Here is a 14,276-nt window from a genome sequence, read left to right as displayed (position 1 = left end):
CACTAAACCTGAATAGGACACTGCTCTCTGTAGAGCAGGAACAGGCTGACATATTTTTCTAGTGCTCCAGCACTAGGTGCACTTTCTGGCTCAGAAATTCCCTGTTGGGGCCATAACAGCTTATTGGCAGTGCCACTGAGGGCTCTTCAAACTATGATTTATTAACGGTCCGTGAAAGCACTTCAAATTTCTGCAGGGCTGAGAACGACAGTGCCACCCGGCCAAAAAAACATCAGGTACCCCAAGAAGACAGAAGGTCAATTTTTGTGTCCCTCCGCCCCGGCAGGCCGTACAGTTTAACCCACCGTTCTGCAAGAAAAAAAAAGAAGAGGCGTCCAAGTCCGGTTTGCACAAGGTGTGGCTGCGCTTGCCGCACTCGCCTGCACAGCCTCAAGATGAGACATAGTGAGACATAACTTTCACCTTTACTAGGCTTACACAGACCCAGATATTAACCAGAAGGAAAGAAAGCATCATGAATGAATCATTTATTGTATTTAATTAAACTCAGTCTCTCTACACGCATATTACCAGGAAAATTTGTTTTACATCAAAAATCTTCCCTCTTCCAACAGAGAACACGACAGAACTCACTACAAGGAATCTGCTTAAATGGTTTGACCTTTGAGCATCCAGGAATTGTAGGGCATTTACTAATCCTTTATATAGTTAGGGAAGAAACTGAGCTAAATGCTTAATTTTGTGCTGAAAACAATTCTCAGCTTTATTTTTCTGTTTGGGAGAAGCTGTTTAATAGTGTGTGCAAACAAAATTACAACCATCTTTTCATACTGGCTGGATTCTTTTCTGCTTTGCTCAGTGAGACTATTGCATGCTATCAATCTGTTTCCAAATACTGTGGTGTACAGAGGACCTTATGTAGTAAGGTCTGGACTAACCACTAGGATTAGGAATCAAGCTGAGCAAAGACAGGGAGATGCAGACATTGCCCTTGGGCAGCAGGTCGAGGGAGGTTATCCTTCCCCTCTACTCGGACTTGGTGAGGCCACATCTGGAGTACTGTGTCCAGTTCTGGGCTCCCCAGTTCAAGAAGGACAGGGAACTGCTGGAGAGGGTACAGCAAAGGGCTACAAAGATGATTAGGTGACTGGAGCATCTTTCTTATGAGGAAAGGCTGAGGGACTTGTGTCTTTTTAGTCTGGAGAAGAGAAGACTGAGGGGGGATCTTATCAATACTTATAAATACTTAAAGGGAGGGTGCCAGATAGATGGAAACAGTCTTTTTTCAGTGGTGCCCAGTGATCAGACAAGAGGTAACGGGCACAAACTTGAGCATAGGAAGTTCCATCTAAACATGAGGAGGAACTTCTTTACTTTGAGGGTGGCAGAGCACTGGCACAGACTGCCCAGAGAGGTTGTGGAGTCTCCCACTCTGGAGATATTCAAAACCCACCTGGACGTCGTCCTGTGCATCCTGTTGTAGGTGACCCTGCTCTGGCGGGGGGGTTGGACTAGATGATCTCCAGAGGTCCCTTCCAACCCTGACCATTCTGTGATTGGATGCTCTTGTTGCGAGTTTCTTCAACACACCTTCAAGGACTCTGGGTTTTCATCATCAAAAATCACAACAGCTTTTGAAAAATGCAGGGTTTGTGCAAATGAGGCTGGAGTCCTTACAAAGGGCAAAGAGCAGTCCTGCTTCCCTGAGTAGTATCCTAAATCCCAGACTGCTGCACAGGTATATGGCTCCAGCTCCAGAATCTGAATCCCAGTTTCAAAAGCAGGAAAACAATTCCTGTTTGTTCTACTGCATCAGTAAACACACCATAATAAAATAATTATCTACGCTAGTATCTGCATTTGTTTATTGCTTTCTTATCATTTGATGTTTCTTGTCTTGATTTTAAGCTTTCTGTGTAAGATGCTGCCTTTAGATTTCTGCTCAGGAGTCATGGAGATGTCAGAACCTAACCAATACCAGCTAAAATAAATTCCAAAAGGCTGGAGAACATCAGCAAGTGGATGCTACGTGCTGATCCTCCTGGAATATTTTTGAGGTGCGTAATTGTCTCAAGGTTTAGTGCATTGCGTTATCTGTATTCTTGTTTGCAGAGGAAGGTGTGGTGGAATGTACTGTTCAAACAGAGACTGCTGTCCTCCATCCTGAGATAACGAAGCTACAAAAAGAATTCGTGGTGGTGCAGGCAGCTGCCAATGCAATACGCAAACGATGATGCAAGTGCAGATCCAGGAGTCTCACCGGGTGGCTCCTGCACCTTCCCCACCCAAACAGCTGTGTAAGCTCTGTTTGCATTTTTCAAGACCTGGAGTGAAAAATGTAAATGAATCATGCAGCGAGAGTCACACGACTGGTCTGAGCTTCACCACTGCTATTTGATACTAAAAGTCAAATCTTGGCAGGCAGATAGGAAGATTTAAACAGAGGTGGCACGGTTGCTGTCTGAATCCTCAAATAACGGGGCATGTCAGTCTCAGACATTCCTGTATGAATAACATCTGCTACCTGCAGTGAACACGTCAAACCTAATACCTCACTGAAGTAAACGACTTGGTATAGATAGAAACATGTTTTGAGCAAACTGTAGTTTAAAAACATTGAGATTAGTTACCTCCATCCACACAATGCCTTCATCCACACAGGGTACTTCTATGCACATCAGCTTCCCTGCCCTCACAGATGCTTTTAGAAAGCTCCCTCTCTTGCCTTCCTGTACAGAAACTACGTTGTGGGCCATATGTTCAATTCATTAACCGGAGTCTTAAGCCATAGAGCTTCCATTAATAGGAGTGCTTGATGACAAGCGATTACACAGCCACATCCTCATGTAGCCTTAGGTCTTAGCTAAAGACCCCTATTTCTTTGAAAAGATTGCTTTAAATTAGGTAGTTAAGAGCATAGCCATCATTTAAGGAACTGGAGGAAAAACTGATACCCAGCCGTTTCTTGACACCCAGTTTTCCTGTCATGCAGCAGCATTTTTCACTACAGGGATCTTCTTAATCACCACTCCCTTGTGCTGGTATCAAGGGGACTCTCGCAGCATACCCAAAGAATTTGCCCCATTTATTTAACTCCATTTTAGATATGCCTCTAACCAAAGAAAATCCAAGCATTACCTACACTAGTAAAATCACGTGCGCCCGGGAGCATTCACGAGCAGTGAGGTGCAATTAATACCATGGCTAAAACTGCTGCAGTGCTTCTTACGTTGGACTTGGCCCTCTCCAACCAGCTGTCCTCCACGAACCCCAGCACGCTCCAGGGAAGGGAAAAGGGACATTTCAGGAATCGGGCTGGCAGGCAGCCTGCACACAGCCACCTGCATCCCGCGGCTGTGTTTACTAGCACAGGATCAGGCCAGCTGGCCACAGTGCCCGGGAACGTTCCTCAGCACATCTAATTTACTGTTACTGAGACGGTCTAAAGGGCTGGAGAACATCTAGTGTTCTGCATCTGTCAGATTCAGGAGCAGGGAGTATGCTGCTGGAAGCGCTCAGAATCTCACCAGCAAGAAAACTTTGAAGGAGACTTTCTTTGATTCCTACCAAACTAAACCGAAGATATTTTAATGGTGTCTGGATCCAGCTGAAGCAATTGACAACCTTATTTTCTTTAACACGTAAAAAGACATTTGCAGTGCTGAACCCTCAGTGCTCAGTTTTGCTGTACTTCAATTGAGACAAGGATTCACCAAAAACCAACCCCAAACCAAAACAAACCCCCCACAGTGAATATTAATAAACACTTACAAGTCTCTCTCCTGAAAGAACTTCCAGAAGTTTGATGAGCATCCTTCCATCACGAAGGTCAGTGTACAGGTCTGTAATTCTGCATGATACACGTGCCAAGTGGGAATTAACCCATTTTGTGAAAGTCTTCTTCTGAACTGCCTCACGTTCATCTGTTACGAAAACAACACAATGTTACTCAAAATAAATCACAGCTCATGTACCTGCATGAAAATGCAATGTTAAACACATCTAACATTACTTTAAAGGTATGGCTTGTCTTCTTAGCAGAATCATTGAAAAAAATGGGAATTTCCACTGAAAATCCACCTTCCTATTTTATGACACTTCGTAAGGTCAGTGGGAATTTAACTGAGTTACTACCTACGGAATAAATCTGAACGATACATTGCAGACTTGCTGCTAAGATAAGCAGCTTTCTCAAGGTGTAAAGAGGTCCATTGTAGAGCTACAATGTAAAAGCCCCTTTGGACTGATCAAACTGCCCAGTAATTTAATCGAGAGTTATGTTCCACTACTGGAAGAACAGGCCAACTTCTGCTGTTGAATACGCACACGAATCTGCAACAGATCCCCTGTCACTTTGGATTCAGATAGGTACACAAGAGAGCAGAGACCAAAGCTTCCCATTTACGTTTTTCCCTTTCCATTACAGTATTTATTTGCAGATTCAACATTTGTAACTGTATTTACACAATGTCAGGATGGACTTTTCCATAACCGCATGTTTGGAGTAGACTTGCATTTATTTAAAGCCACAGAAAAACAGGTTCTTTCCACCTTCCCTTCCCAGAGTCTTTCACAACTGTTATACATGAAAACATTGGCTATGAGAGCTCTCTTAATGCACAGGCTCACTACAGTCCACATTAATTCAGAAACTCCTAAACAGCTATCTGCCAAACCGAGAGCTCTCAGACAGAAAATATTATACATCTTTGTGGTTAAATTCTTTTGCCAAGGGCTTTGGATGAAGCCCTTTCTTGTTAGCAAAAAGTCATTTCACTGAGCTGGGAACTACTACAGACCAAATTTGTCAAAACACAGGTGCCCAAACTTGGACTCTGAAGTCCATAATTAGACATACGAATGAAAGCAGTCTGCTTTTCCAAGCAGCTGAGCATCTAAAGCTCCCATCGGTCTCTTTAAAGTTGTTGGCATGTTCAGAAACAGGACATGAAGACTGGTAAATCCTAAACCAAAACGTAACATGTCCAGGTCTGAAAACCCCGAGTACATTGCTTGAAACACAGAAAACGGTCATGAGGGTGCAGAACAACGCAGAGTTTCTATCTGACTACCCAGGGTTTCAGTGGATGCTGTCTTTCAAAAGGAAGGACGTGACCCCTTCCTGGCAGCTCAGCATGGTGGGGGCAGGATCCCAGCACGTTCATAACCAGTTACAGCCTCCGCACCCACAGGACGTTGGGGACAACAGCAAAAGCCTGATCTTGGTGTCACGGAATGACAAAGAAGACGAGGCTGCAGAGGATAGAAAGTTGGGAAACAAGTAAAAGACAAAAAGACAGCAAGAACTCATATAGTATAATGGTGGTAAGGAGGAGGAATCTGACAAGGAGCAGGAGAGCAGACCAGCACTTCAGTGGCGGTTTACCCGATGACATAAACCCCACCCTAAGATTTCAGTTCCTCCCATGTATTTCTGAATTTATTGTTGCTACCCAACCATGTGGCAGGACGCGACCAAAGCTAAATGCACTGAAACTGTCCCATTTGTAACAGCTTTTACCTACCTACAAGGTGCGAAATCAAAAAATGGGGCTTGAAAAGATGTAGGAGGAGGATTTTGTGATAAAACAGCAATATGCATTCAGTGAATTAAGAGTTTGCATTACTCTTGTTTGTCCCCACTCTTTATGAAGCAGAGGATTGCTGAAACATAGGAAGCGAGCAGGTTATTAGCAACAACCATGGGTCGCCTCCCCGTGCGCCAAGAGGAGCCAACTGCAGTTCCTCCGAAGCGGCAGCCCATGCCCTCAGCTCTGCCCTCATGGCTGCCCCCCGCTCCGCCAGCGCTGTGCGATGCACGTGCCCTTTTCTGCCAGAACTTCGCAGCCTCAGCAGCACGGGGCTGCTCTGTGCATCACCAATAAGCGCTGCGCGAAAGGGAGAATGGCCAGTTGCTTAGAAAACCCAAACCTTGCCCCAGCAAGGCAATACTAGAAAAATAAATATTGCCTTTACAGCCAAATGTGGTGGCGTCTCCTAACCATGTTGCAATTCGTACCAGTGGTGTAACAACATAGCTTGTTCAATGACGAACCAAAGAAGAAAAACCCCAACATATCTGAGTAGTGGAAATAGTTGTCTATCCAAGTAGTGATTTAAATATAGCGTCTGCTAACCTTAAATAACATATTTTATAAACTATTTATAGCAAGTTCCTGGGAATGCTGCATCTGCATATGTGCTTGTCTAGCAATCCATGCTTTTAGTTGAAGTATTTTTTTAAGTGAGTCACAGAAGAAAAACCTTGCAATAGTTGGTGATTTTTAAAGAAAAGTCCAAGAGAAATTGCCACATTTCCCTTCACCAGCTTGAACAAGCCCCAAAACAGCTCAGCAAGTTGGTTTACTTAATCACTGTAGCCTCTATACAGAAGCATAACATTCAGAGATCCTTGCGGTTACATTCATTCTGAAGAGAAATAGAGATGTACAGGAGCCTAAAAATAGAGTTGTATATAGAAAATATTATGTAAAACAAAAGAACCCTATCAAATATCATCATGAAGCCATCCATTTAAAAAAAAAAATCATTGGTTAAAAGTTATGGTTATCAAAAATCCTGCCCATTTGGGATCACAATAAAAGTAATGAGTGAGACAAGGACATCCATGTAGTTTTAGTAAGGAAGATGAAGGGTCAGAGCCTAATTTTGAGCAGATAAAAGACATGATGTGGGAAACACAGCGACATGCCAAGTCAGGTTGTGAAAACTTTGGTGCTGTTGTATTAATTGACAGCAGCTTAGGATCTTCTGTTGTCGAAAGCAAGTCAAAGGAAGTCAACAGATCAGCCAGCTCCAGGCAGCCCTTTCCGGAGTGGGAAGAAGGGTCCCCTCCTGCAGATGGCACCGACATGGCACAGGGGTCACTCTCCCAAAAAGGCTTCCCCAGCCCAGCACAACTGCTGACCCTAAAACAGGTCATGAAAGTACATTCTTCAGGCCGTGGGGATCCAGGGAAAACAGTTCCGGTGACTCCTCTTCTTCCGTGCTGCCCCAGAATCCTTAACTGCACCGAATTATCAGTGAGCAAGAGGATGGGACCACAGCCTACAGGCTTTCCCCATCTAGCTGGAGACCCTCTTGGCGCCGATGCTTGGTGACGTTACGCATGTTTTCTTTAGTCTAGTTCAAATGCAGTTGCCGCCTCTCCCCTTCTGCCTTCCCGTTTCCTCTGCCTCACTCTCTGTGGTCCTCGATTTCCTGTTTACCGCGAGAGGTTGAAGGACTCGCTTGGTTTCTCTGGCTCCTCACCTCCGCACCCGCCCTGCACTCGCTCTTGTCTTCGCTCCTCTCACCTGATCCCCACCCATCCTCTGCGGCGCCGTCCTCCTCCCTGCTCACCCCACTAGACAAAAATAGTGTGAAAATCTCTACTGACACCACAGCTGTGATGGTTTCGGTGCTAACTCCACACGTTGAGACTACCGTCAGCTCTTCACATGTGCCTGAGCCACTTCATTGCTGTAGACTTTAACAGCTTTTTGTTTTCTTCCCATCTCTCCTCCTCTCCTCTGATTCACAGCAAGAACGGCCAAAAGCAGTGAGACAGACCCCTGGCTGCCTGCGTGCTGCCTCCCGCCCCGTGGGAAAACACTGCGGCACCGCGCAAGAGCCAGGCCCCCACCTGCTCACTGCCAGCTTTTGGGGACAACCGGCAACTTATCTCTGAAAAATGCCACCGGAGAGACACAGTAGCTCTTTCAGTCTCCTAATGGGCCGGTCACCCAGGAAGGCCACTCTTTATCATGCACTTGGCACAGGCAGAGCACAGCCCTCTAATTCCCCGGTTACACTATTAGCGATGGAAATACCAGAAGGGAGAAGGCACGGCAATTCTTAACACCGCATCGCTTAACTCCTCTTGCGCTCCCACAACGTGGGAAAGCAAAACAAGCCCGTTTTGAAAGTTGCGTGGCTGGGGTTGGTCATGTTAAAACCTCTCCTGATTATTTCTACATGGTGTTTCACAATGACTGCAGGTTTTTGCAATGCTTTTACCATCCCTTTCAAACTGATCAACTGTATTTTTCTGTTCTGGGGTTTCAGGTTAAAACATGCACAGAAATAAACCCAATGAATTTTGGTTATATGTTTCAGAGAAAGAAACATTCATACAGAAAAGCGGTACTTACAGCTCCAACAATTTGGCTAATCACACAACTATGACACTTTTTAACATGCAGTGCCGTGTAAAAACCTACACGCTAAGGGCCAGGTGCATCCACGAGTGACGACACCAGGGATTTAACATCAGCGATGGGCCCTGAAGCACTATTTATGAATCTCATGTGATCGTTTTGACAAATGTGCCTCATACTTTCAAAAACACAGTTTTAGATTTTGAAGATTAATTAAAACTAGAGGATATGGGTGGAGCTCCAAGTGTCCTACAGCTTGTGAAAACATTTGTTTCCCAAGGGTAAAGAGAAATGCGCAACATGCAAAACATGCACAGCAGGAAAACGGAAGCCGCTCTACCAGCAGTATTGATAATAGAGAATCCAACTTATCTTGAAGCAACACTGGGAAGGAAATTTCCTTTATGCGGAAACCCTCACGACAATACTACTAGCATACAGTGGCTCGCAAACCCCAGCTCTGTGACTGTGATAAATCCAGGACTGACTTTGTTTAGGAGTTTAGTAAATAAACCAGAGTTTGTACACTGAAATTCACATAAACCAGGGCTGGACGGCATCAGAAGCAGGCATCTAGCCTCTTCCCTGCTTGAGCAGAGTCACTTCTTCCTCTACTAATTTGATGAGAAAAAGTCCTGACAAAAATGCAGTCAACTTTCTGAAAGATGAGTGTCAGTCGCTGAATCCCCAGTGCGGGACAGCGAGAGGGGGACTGCATACACCACCCTCTGTCACACGCTCAGCTCCGCTGACTGAACTCAATAGGGCTGCGCCAGAATAATGGAGAACTTGTCTTAATAAATGCCCTGGAAAATGCACGGCTGCAGGAGCCGGCTGAGAGAAACGTGGGCCTCCATGACCCCTTTGCTGCTCCCACACGCCAAAAAGCGTTATCTGCCCCAGTCCCTTCGCACGACCGCAACACTAACCCCGGCTGTGGCAAAGGTTACCTGTGCGGCTGCCTGTTTTCTAAAAACAGCTTCAAGACGATCTGCTCCCTTCCATACCGGTCAAGCCACATTTTCAACAAACTGACCTTGAATCCGTTTCAAACTGAATGGCAAATACGTTTGGCGCACACTGCTGCCAGCCCAGCACAGGTAAAACGACTTTCAGTGTGCCACAGCTCCTGCCAGCCCCTGCACAAAGGCCTCCGCACCCCATCAGATAAACAGCGACGGGGGTGCTCTCGAAGGAGCTGAAATGCTCCTGAAGAAAACAGAGAAATTAGAGCACAAAAGGGAAGCTGCAAGGAGCACCGAGCGTCTAGGACCGCGGTCAGGCACTCGGTGCGTGCGTAGCCGCCCTGGGACAGCCCAGCCGTCAGAGGCACCGAAATTCTGGCAGCCAAAGCCAGGCGGTGGGCAGCTTGCTCTGTGCATTATCGATGTTTGCAGATATCTGTAATACCTCAAGCAAGAGAAATTAAGGATGAGTTTTGATCCCTAACTCCAAAAGCTCTGTCTCCCGCAGGTTTACTTGTTTTATTTCCATGCTGAAAGTTATTTTTCCAGCTTAAAATTATTATTTTTCACTATAGCAACGAATGCAGCCAGTGTGCAACCTACACAAAGCATTGCTAAACACACTGACTCAGATCAGCTGAGCATTGCTCCAGGCGCATCACTTTTGCTGATATCCAATATCCACAGCTTCCCAGAATTCCCCAGATCATAACCCCAGTTAGCCATGCACAGAGAAAACAGAGCTTCCTTTAACAGTGCAACATTCCCATTACTGTCAGTTTTCAGGGCGCAGGATGTAACTGTATGTTTTCTCAGAGATGCGAAGATACGGAGTTAAGCAGCCAGTAATATTCAGTTTCTCAAATTCCAGCTGTGCTTGGAAAATTTTTAATTGAGAAAAATGCCTGAGAGAATGGCAGATCAGCTACTGGGACCAGAATGTGGTGATCAAACAAGATTTTTATCAGCAAACAACGCAAACGCACGCACTGCAATAATCTTCACCATTTGTTATAGTAACAGAAACCCAATACTGGCCATGAAACAATTCTAACACAGGTCTAACCTCTGTCGTTTCAAGCAGGCTTGAGCACAGGCTTGTAGAAAATAACTCCACCGTACCTGGCCCTGAGGTTGGTACACAGACCCCTCAGCGGATCTGCCAGGACAAAGTCAGAGCTTCTTCACTCACCACCCCAGTAGCGCCTTGAGAAAAGAACAATGCTGATGGCTCCTGGTCCTTAAATTTCCTGTCCAAACCAAGGGCTGCATGCCCAGAGGAAGGCTGGGGAGTACCCGCAGCCCTGGCCTGCAATCCATGCCGGGGAGGGAGGCTGAGGCTGTGTTTTGGGTGCTCCTGACAGCCTAGCACGGCGAGACCCTTGGCTGGGACCCTTCATGGGACTGCACGCCTATGGGGATGCGTAGCAACACAAATCAGTCAACCCATGCAACACTAAATATAACCCAGAGGGGAAAAAAGCACCACTCTGTATCTGAACTGCATCCGCTGAGGAGAGAAACGTCTGCTTGGATAAACACAATATGATGGCCTTTTCATACGGTCCCTGTACACGCTGTATTAGTATGTGTGGCAATAAGAAGCCCAGAGAGAACAATGCGTAAGCATGCACAGGCAGGCACAGAGAGTCTAAATTAAAATACGTTGGAATCGATCAACAGGGAAGGAAAGGATGGAAGGAGGAAGGATCACCCACTCAGGAAGAGAACTATTAAGTGTATGTAGAGAAAAGGAAATAAAGTGAGTTTCTCTTAACATTCAAGTGTCTGACTATCTCCCCTTTAGTAGAAAGGCAATAAAACTCAACAGTGGATGCTGCTTTTCTCCAGCTGCAGATAATGGGTCAGGACTGAAAACAGGAGTTGATCAAAATGAAAAAAAAAAAATTAGTTTAATGTAGAAGACAGAAGTCCATAACACACACGTGCAGAAGCAAGCAACAAGCTAGAATGAAACCTTCAGGAAGTCGAACTTACACACATCTTATGCAGAGAACATGATACACATGGGTCCAGTGCTTAGAAACAGGTGAACTTAAAAAAAGTCATCTTCATTTTTACTTCAATCTTGCAGACAGTTTAACAGAAGGAATGACTGCAGTTGATGGTTTTGATGCAAGAGGAGATATTTGTTATGATTATTTTACGGCACAAAGTAATCTGTGGAGTGACTTCGCCATCAAAACTGGTGAGATTATGCCAAAGCTTTTACATGCTCGAACATGACTTAGTCCAGAACAAATGCAAATGCGAAAGATGACAAAGCAACGAGGTGATTTTATTCATGCTGTGTTTAGCTGGTGATTTTCATTAGCAGCAAAATCCTTGCTGCTTTCCCGACTCTGCTACACAGAGACTATTGTTCAGAAGTCAGGGGTGTGTTCAGCAATCCATTCTCTTTTACTAGGAAGCACCAGCCAGCTTCTAAATCCTATTAAATATCTACCCTTCTCTACTAAACATTACAGCATGTGACTAGTTTCACTGCTGAAAACGCTCTGAAAGGAAAAAAGGGAAAGCTACATAATGCAGCATGTGGAAAAAACAATTCTGCTGCTTTCTCTCTTTGATGTCACTAAACCTCACTCACACAATAAAATGATGCACAGAACAATGTCCGGTAGCCAGCCAAGCATTACAGGGTGTGGAAGGGCAGGTCTCTTCATTGTCTTTATTTTTACACAGAGTTTATGGCATTTTGGTGTCAGCAATACCAAAATAAACCTCCTGAAATCCAGCTTCGGATTCATGTAGAAGAATGATTATGTTCATCTGCAAAATGTTGCTGTAAAGTCTCCCACTGCAAATAAATGAAACATAAAAGTCATCTGGGTTTAACAGATTAAACTGGTGGAAGAACTCAGCCTACATTTTTTTTCTTTCTTTTTTTTTTTTTTTTTTTTTTTTTAATTCAGAAGACAAAGATGACATATTTAAGCAGATTTAGAGAGAATATGTGCTCAGCTCTCCTTATGTTGGTGCAAGCTATGTGACTGCCTGCTTAACTTCAGGAAAACTGGAACGCAAAATTGTGTAAATATCTCCCCATCATGACCAGCTCCCTGCAATGGAAAACACCATGCCACACAGCCCATTTCATAAACATTAACCATTCAGCTTCTTTTTCCTAGTACTCAAGGATACCAGCTGACTTACTGCTTTTCTGTATGAAATGCAAAGCAGCTACAGAAATGCAACCTTTCTAGTGGATGATTAAAATGGTTTAACACTTCTAGGTGCTGCTCTTGCAAAGACTTACACCCATCTCCAGCTTTAAACACCATCATCTGCCCTGGTTTAAATATAACCGCTCACATTGCTGAAGTCCGTTATGAGAAAAATGTCCAAGAGGACCAAGGTCTGGTCTCCAAACTGTATTTGGAGAAAGATGTTACAAAACCGTTTTTACAGCAAAACAGCGAAAGTACAGTTGAATAAAGGAATAACTTTACGGCCTAAGGAGCGTGCAGTAGAGAGCTCAAATAGACCTCCTTTTAAAAACAGCATGAAAAATAAGCTCAGTGTTGTCAGCATTTAACGTAAAAGGACACAAGTGCCTTCTGGCTGATCTTATGTTAGTGGTTTACACTTGCCATTTTTTCCCTTTGTGTAACAGACAAATCACTTAATGAAAGAAAAGGAGCATGGAAAAAGCATCGGCCCTTCCCAGGACACTGACTGTGAAATTCCCACAGAAGAACAATGAAAACCTGAGGTCACTGCACTATTTCAACTACACACAGTCTTGTGGGGTCTTTGCAGTTTCCTTTAAAAAACATTATGAGCATAATGTAGGGAAGTGTCAGGGTTTTTTGGAGGGAGGGCAGTGCTGTTATTTTCCATACTTGCCCAAACCACTGTCTGATTAGCAGTGTTCGCAAGGGTGAGAGCAAGGCTTGGCACAGGCAGAGACCATGCCAGGTACTTCACTACATAAGGTCCGTCGTACTTCTTCCCGTGCTCAGCAAACCCAGCAGAATGAGAGTTTTTACAGTGGATTCCCACTTGTCTATAGGAGGAAAAACAAGGGTAGGAAGGAGGAGGTTGGGGTTTGTTTTGCTTTTTAATGTTTTCTGTTGTTCTCTTTGCCTTTCAGCACTCCTCCCTCTTCTCAGCAGCTGCAGGTAATGCAACAGTTCTTACACAAAACTACCAGCAATCTGCTACCTCTACAACCCAACTATGTGACCAGACTGGGATCCTCCTTATCTAGGTATTTGGAAATACAAAGTTGTAACTGTTAAGCAGAGATGAGTCAGTAAGGGATAGGCATCACGACTCAGCATTCATTGTGAAAACAGAAATATGGATGCTGAAACCCACCTTTTACAAAGCAAACCCAGGCACTGCAGACAGAAGCTTGCAGTGGCACACATCACCTTGGGGGAAGGAGAGCTGCCGGTGGTGCAAGATGCAGCCAAGCAAGGGAAATTCTGGTGGGATATCAAGAAAGCTGTCACTGTGAGGGTGCTCAGACACTAGATCCCCCAGATGCTGTGGGATCTCCAGCCTCGGGGATACTCAAATCTCACAAGGACAAGTCCCTAAGCAACCTGATTTAACACTGAAGTTGACCTCGCTTTGAGCAAGTGCGTTAGATGAAATAAGCTCCTGGTGTCTCCTCCAACCTAAAGTACCCTGTGATTCTATGAATTTTAGCAACCTTAACCAGAAACAGGCCAGAAAAGTGAACTGCTGGTATTCTGATAGAATCCCACTGAAGGATTTCAGAGAGCTGCGGGGTCTTTCCTTTCACCTGAGGCACAAGTTGAGACATTACACGGAGAGAAAAGTCGAAGCTGTGGTATGTTTTGAACATGCTTCTTTAAAAACTCATTGCAATCAGAAAGAAGCATAGGTGAAAAAAATGCCAAACCTTTGCTGGGTTTCGCATTTAAATCCAATTTCCCTTTAATGACAGAAAAGCATGAATAGAAAATAAATAAATCTATGATGAATGCATTTAATCCTTTCAAAATATTAAATAACAGTGCTAAGAGATGTTATCATTATAATTAATTGCTGTTAAATTCTAATTTTCATTATCACAGAAATATTTTAAATTGAAGAACATGTATTTAAACAACCACCGCACTGATCAGGGATTAATAATAGCTGATTTCATAGCCTTGCTGAACAATGTGTTTAGTTCACCCAGTTTCCATGGTCA

The 14,276-nt window shown here is 44.4% G+C and overlaps 1 protein-coding gene across 2 annotated transcripts in view; it reads right to left on the bottom strand.

The window, feature by feature from the left end:
* Positions 1–14,276, bottom strand: part of SPTBN1 (spectrin, beta, non-erythrocytic 1) — a 95,089-nt gene that overhangs the window by 51,605 nt on the left and 29,208 nt on the right. For both annotated transcript variants that reach the window (XM_009886005.1, XM_009886006.1), the window contains exon 2: positions 3,733–3,884. In XM_009886005.1, coding sequence (XP_009884307.1) covers positions 3,733–3,884 — 152 coding nt within the window. The remainder of the gene's footprint in view (positions 1–3,732; positions 3,885–14,276) is intronic.

Source organism: Charadrius vociferus, unplaced genomic scaffold (genome assembly GCF_000708025.1).
Source record: "Charadrius vociferus isolate BGI_N301 unplaced genomic scaffold, ASM70802v2 scaffold455, whole genome shotgun sequence".
Taxonomy (NCBI): Eukaryota; Metazoa; Chordata; class Aves; order Charadriiformes; family Charadriidae; genus Charadrius; species Charadrius vociferus.
The sequence above is the reverse complement of the archived record's forward strand: the minus strand, read 5'-3'. Positions and strand labels throughout refer to the sequence as shown.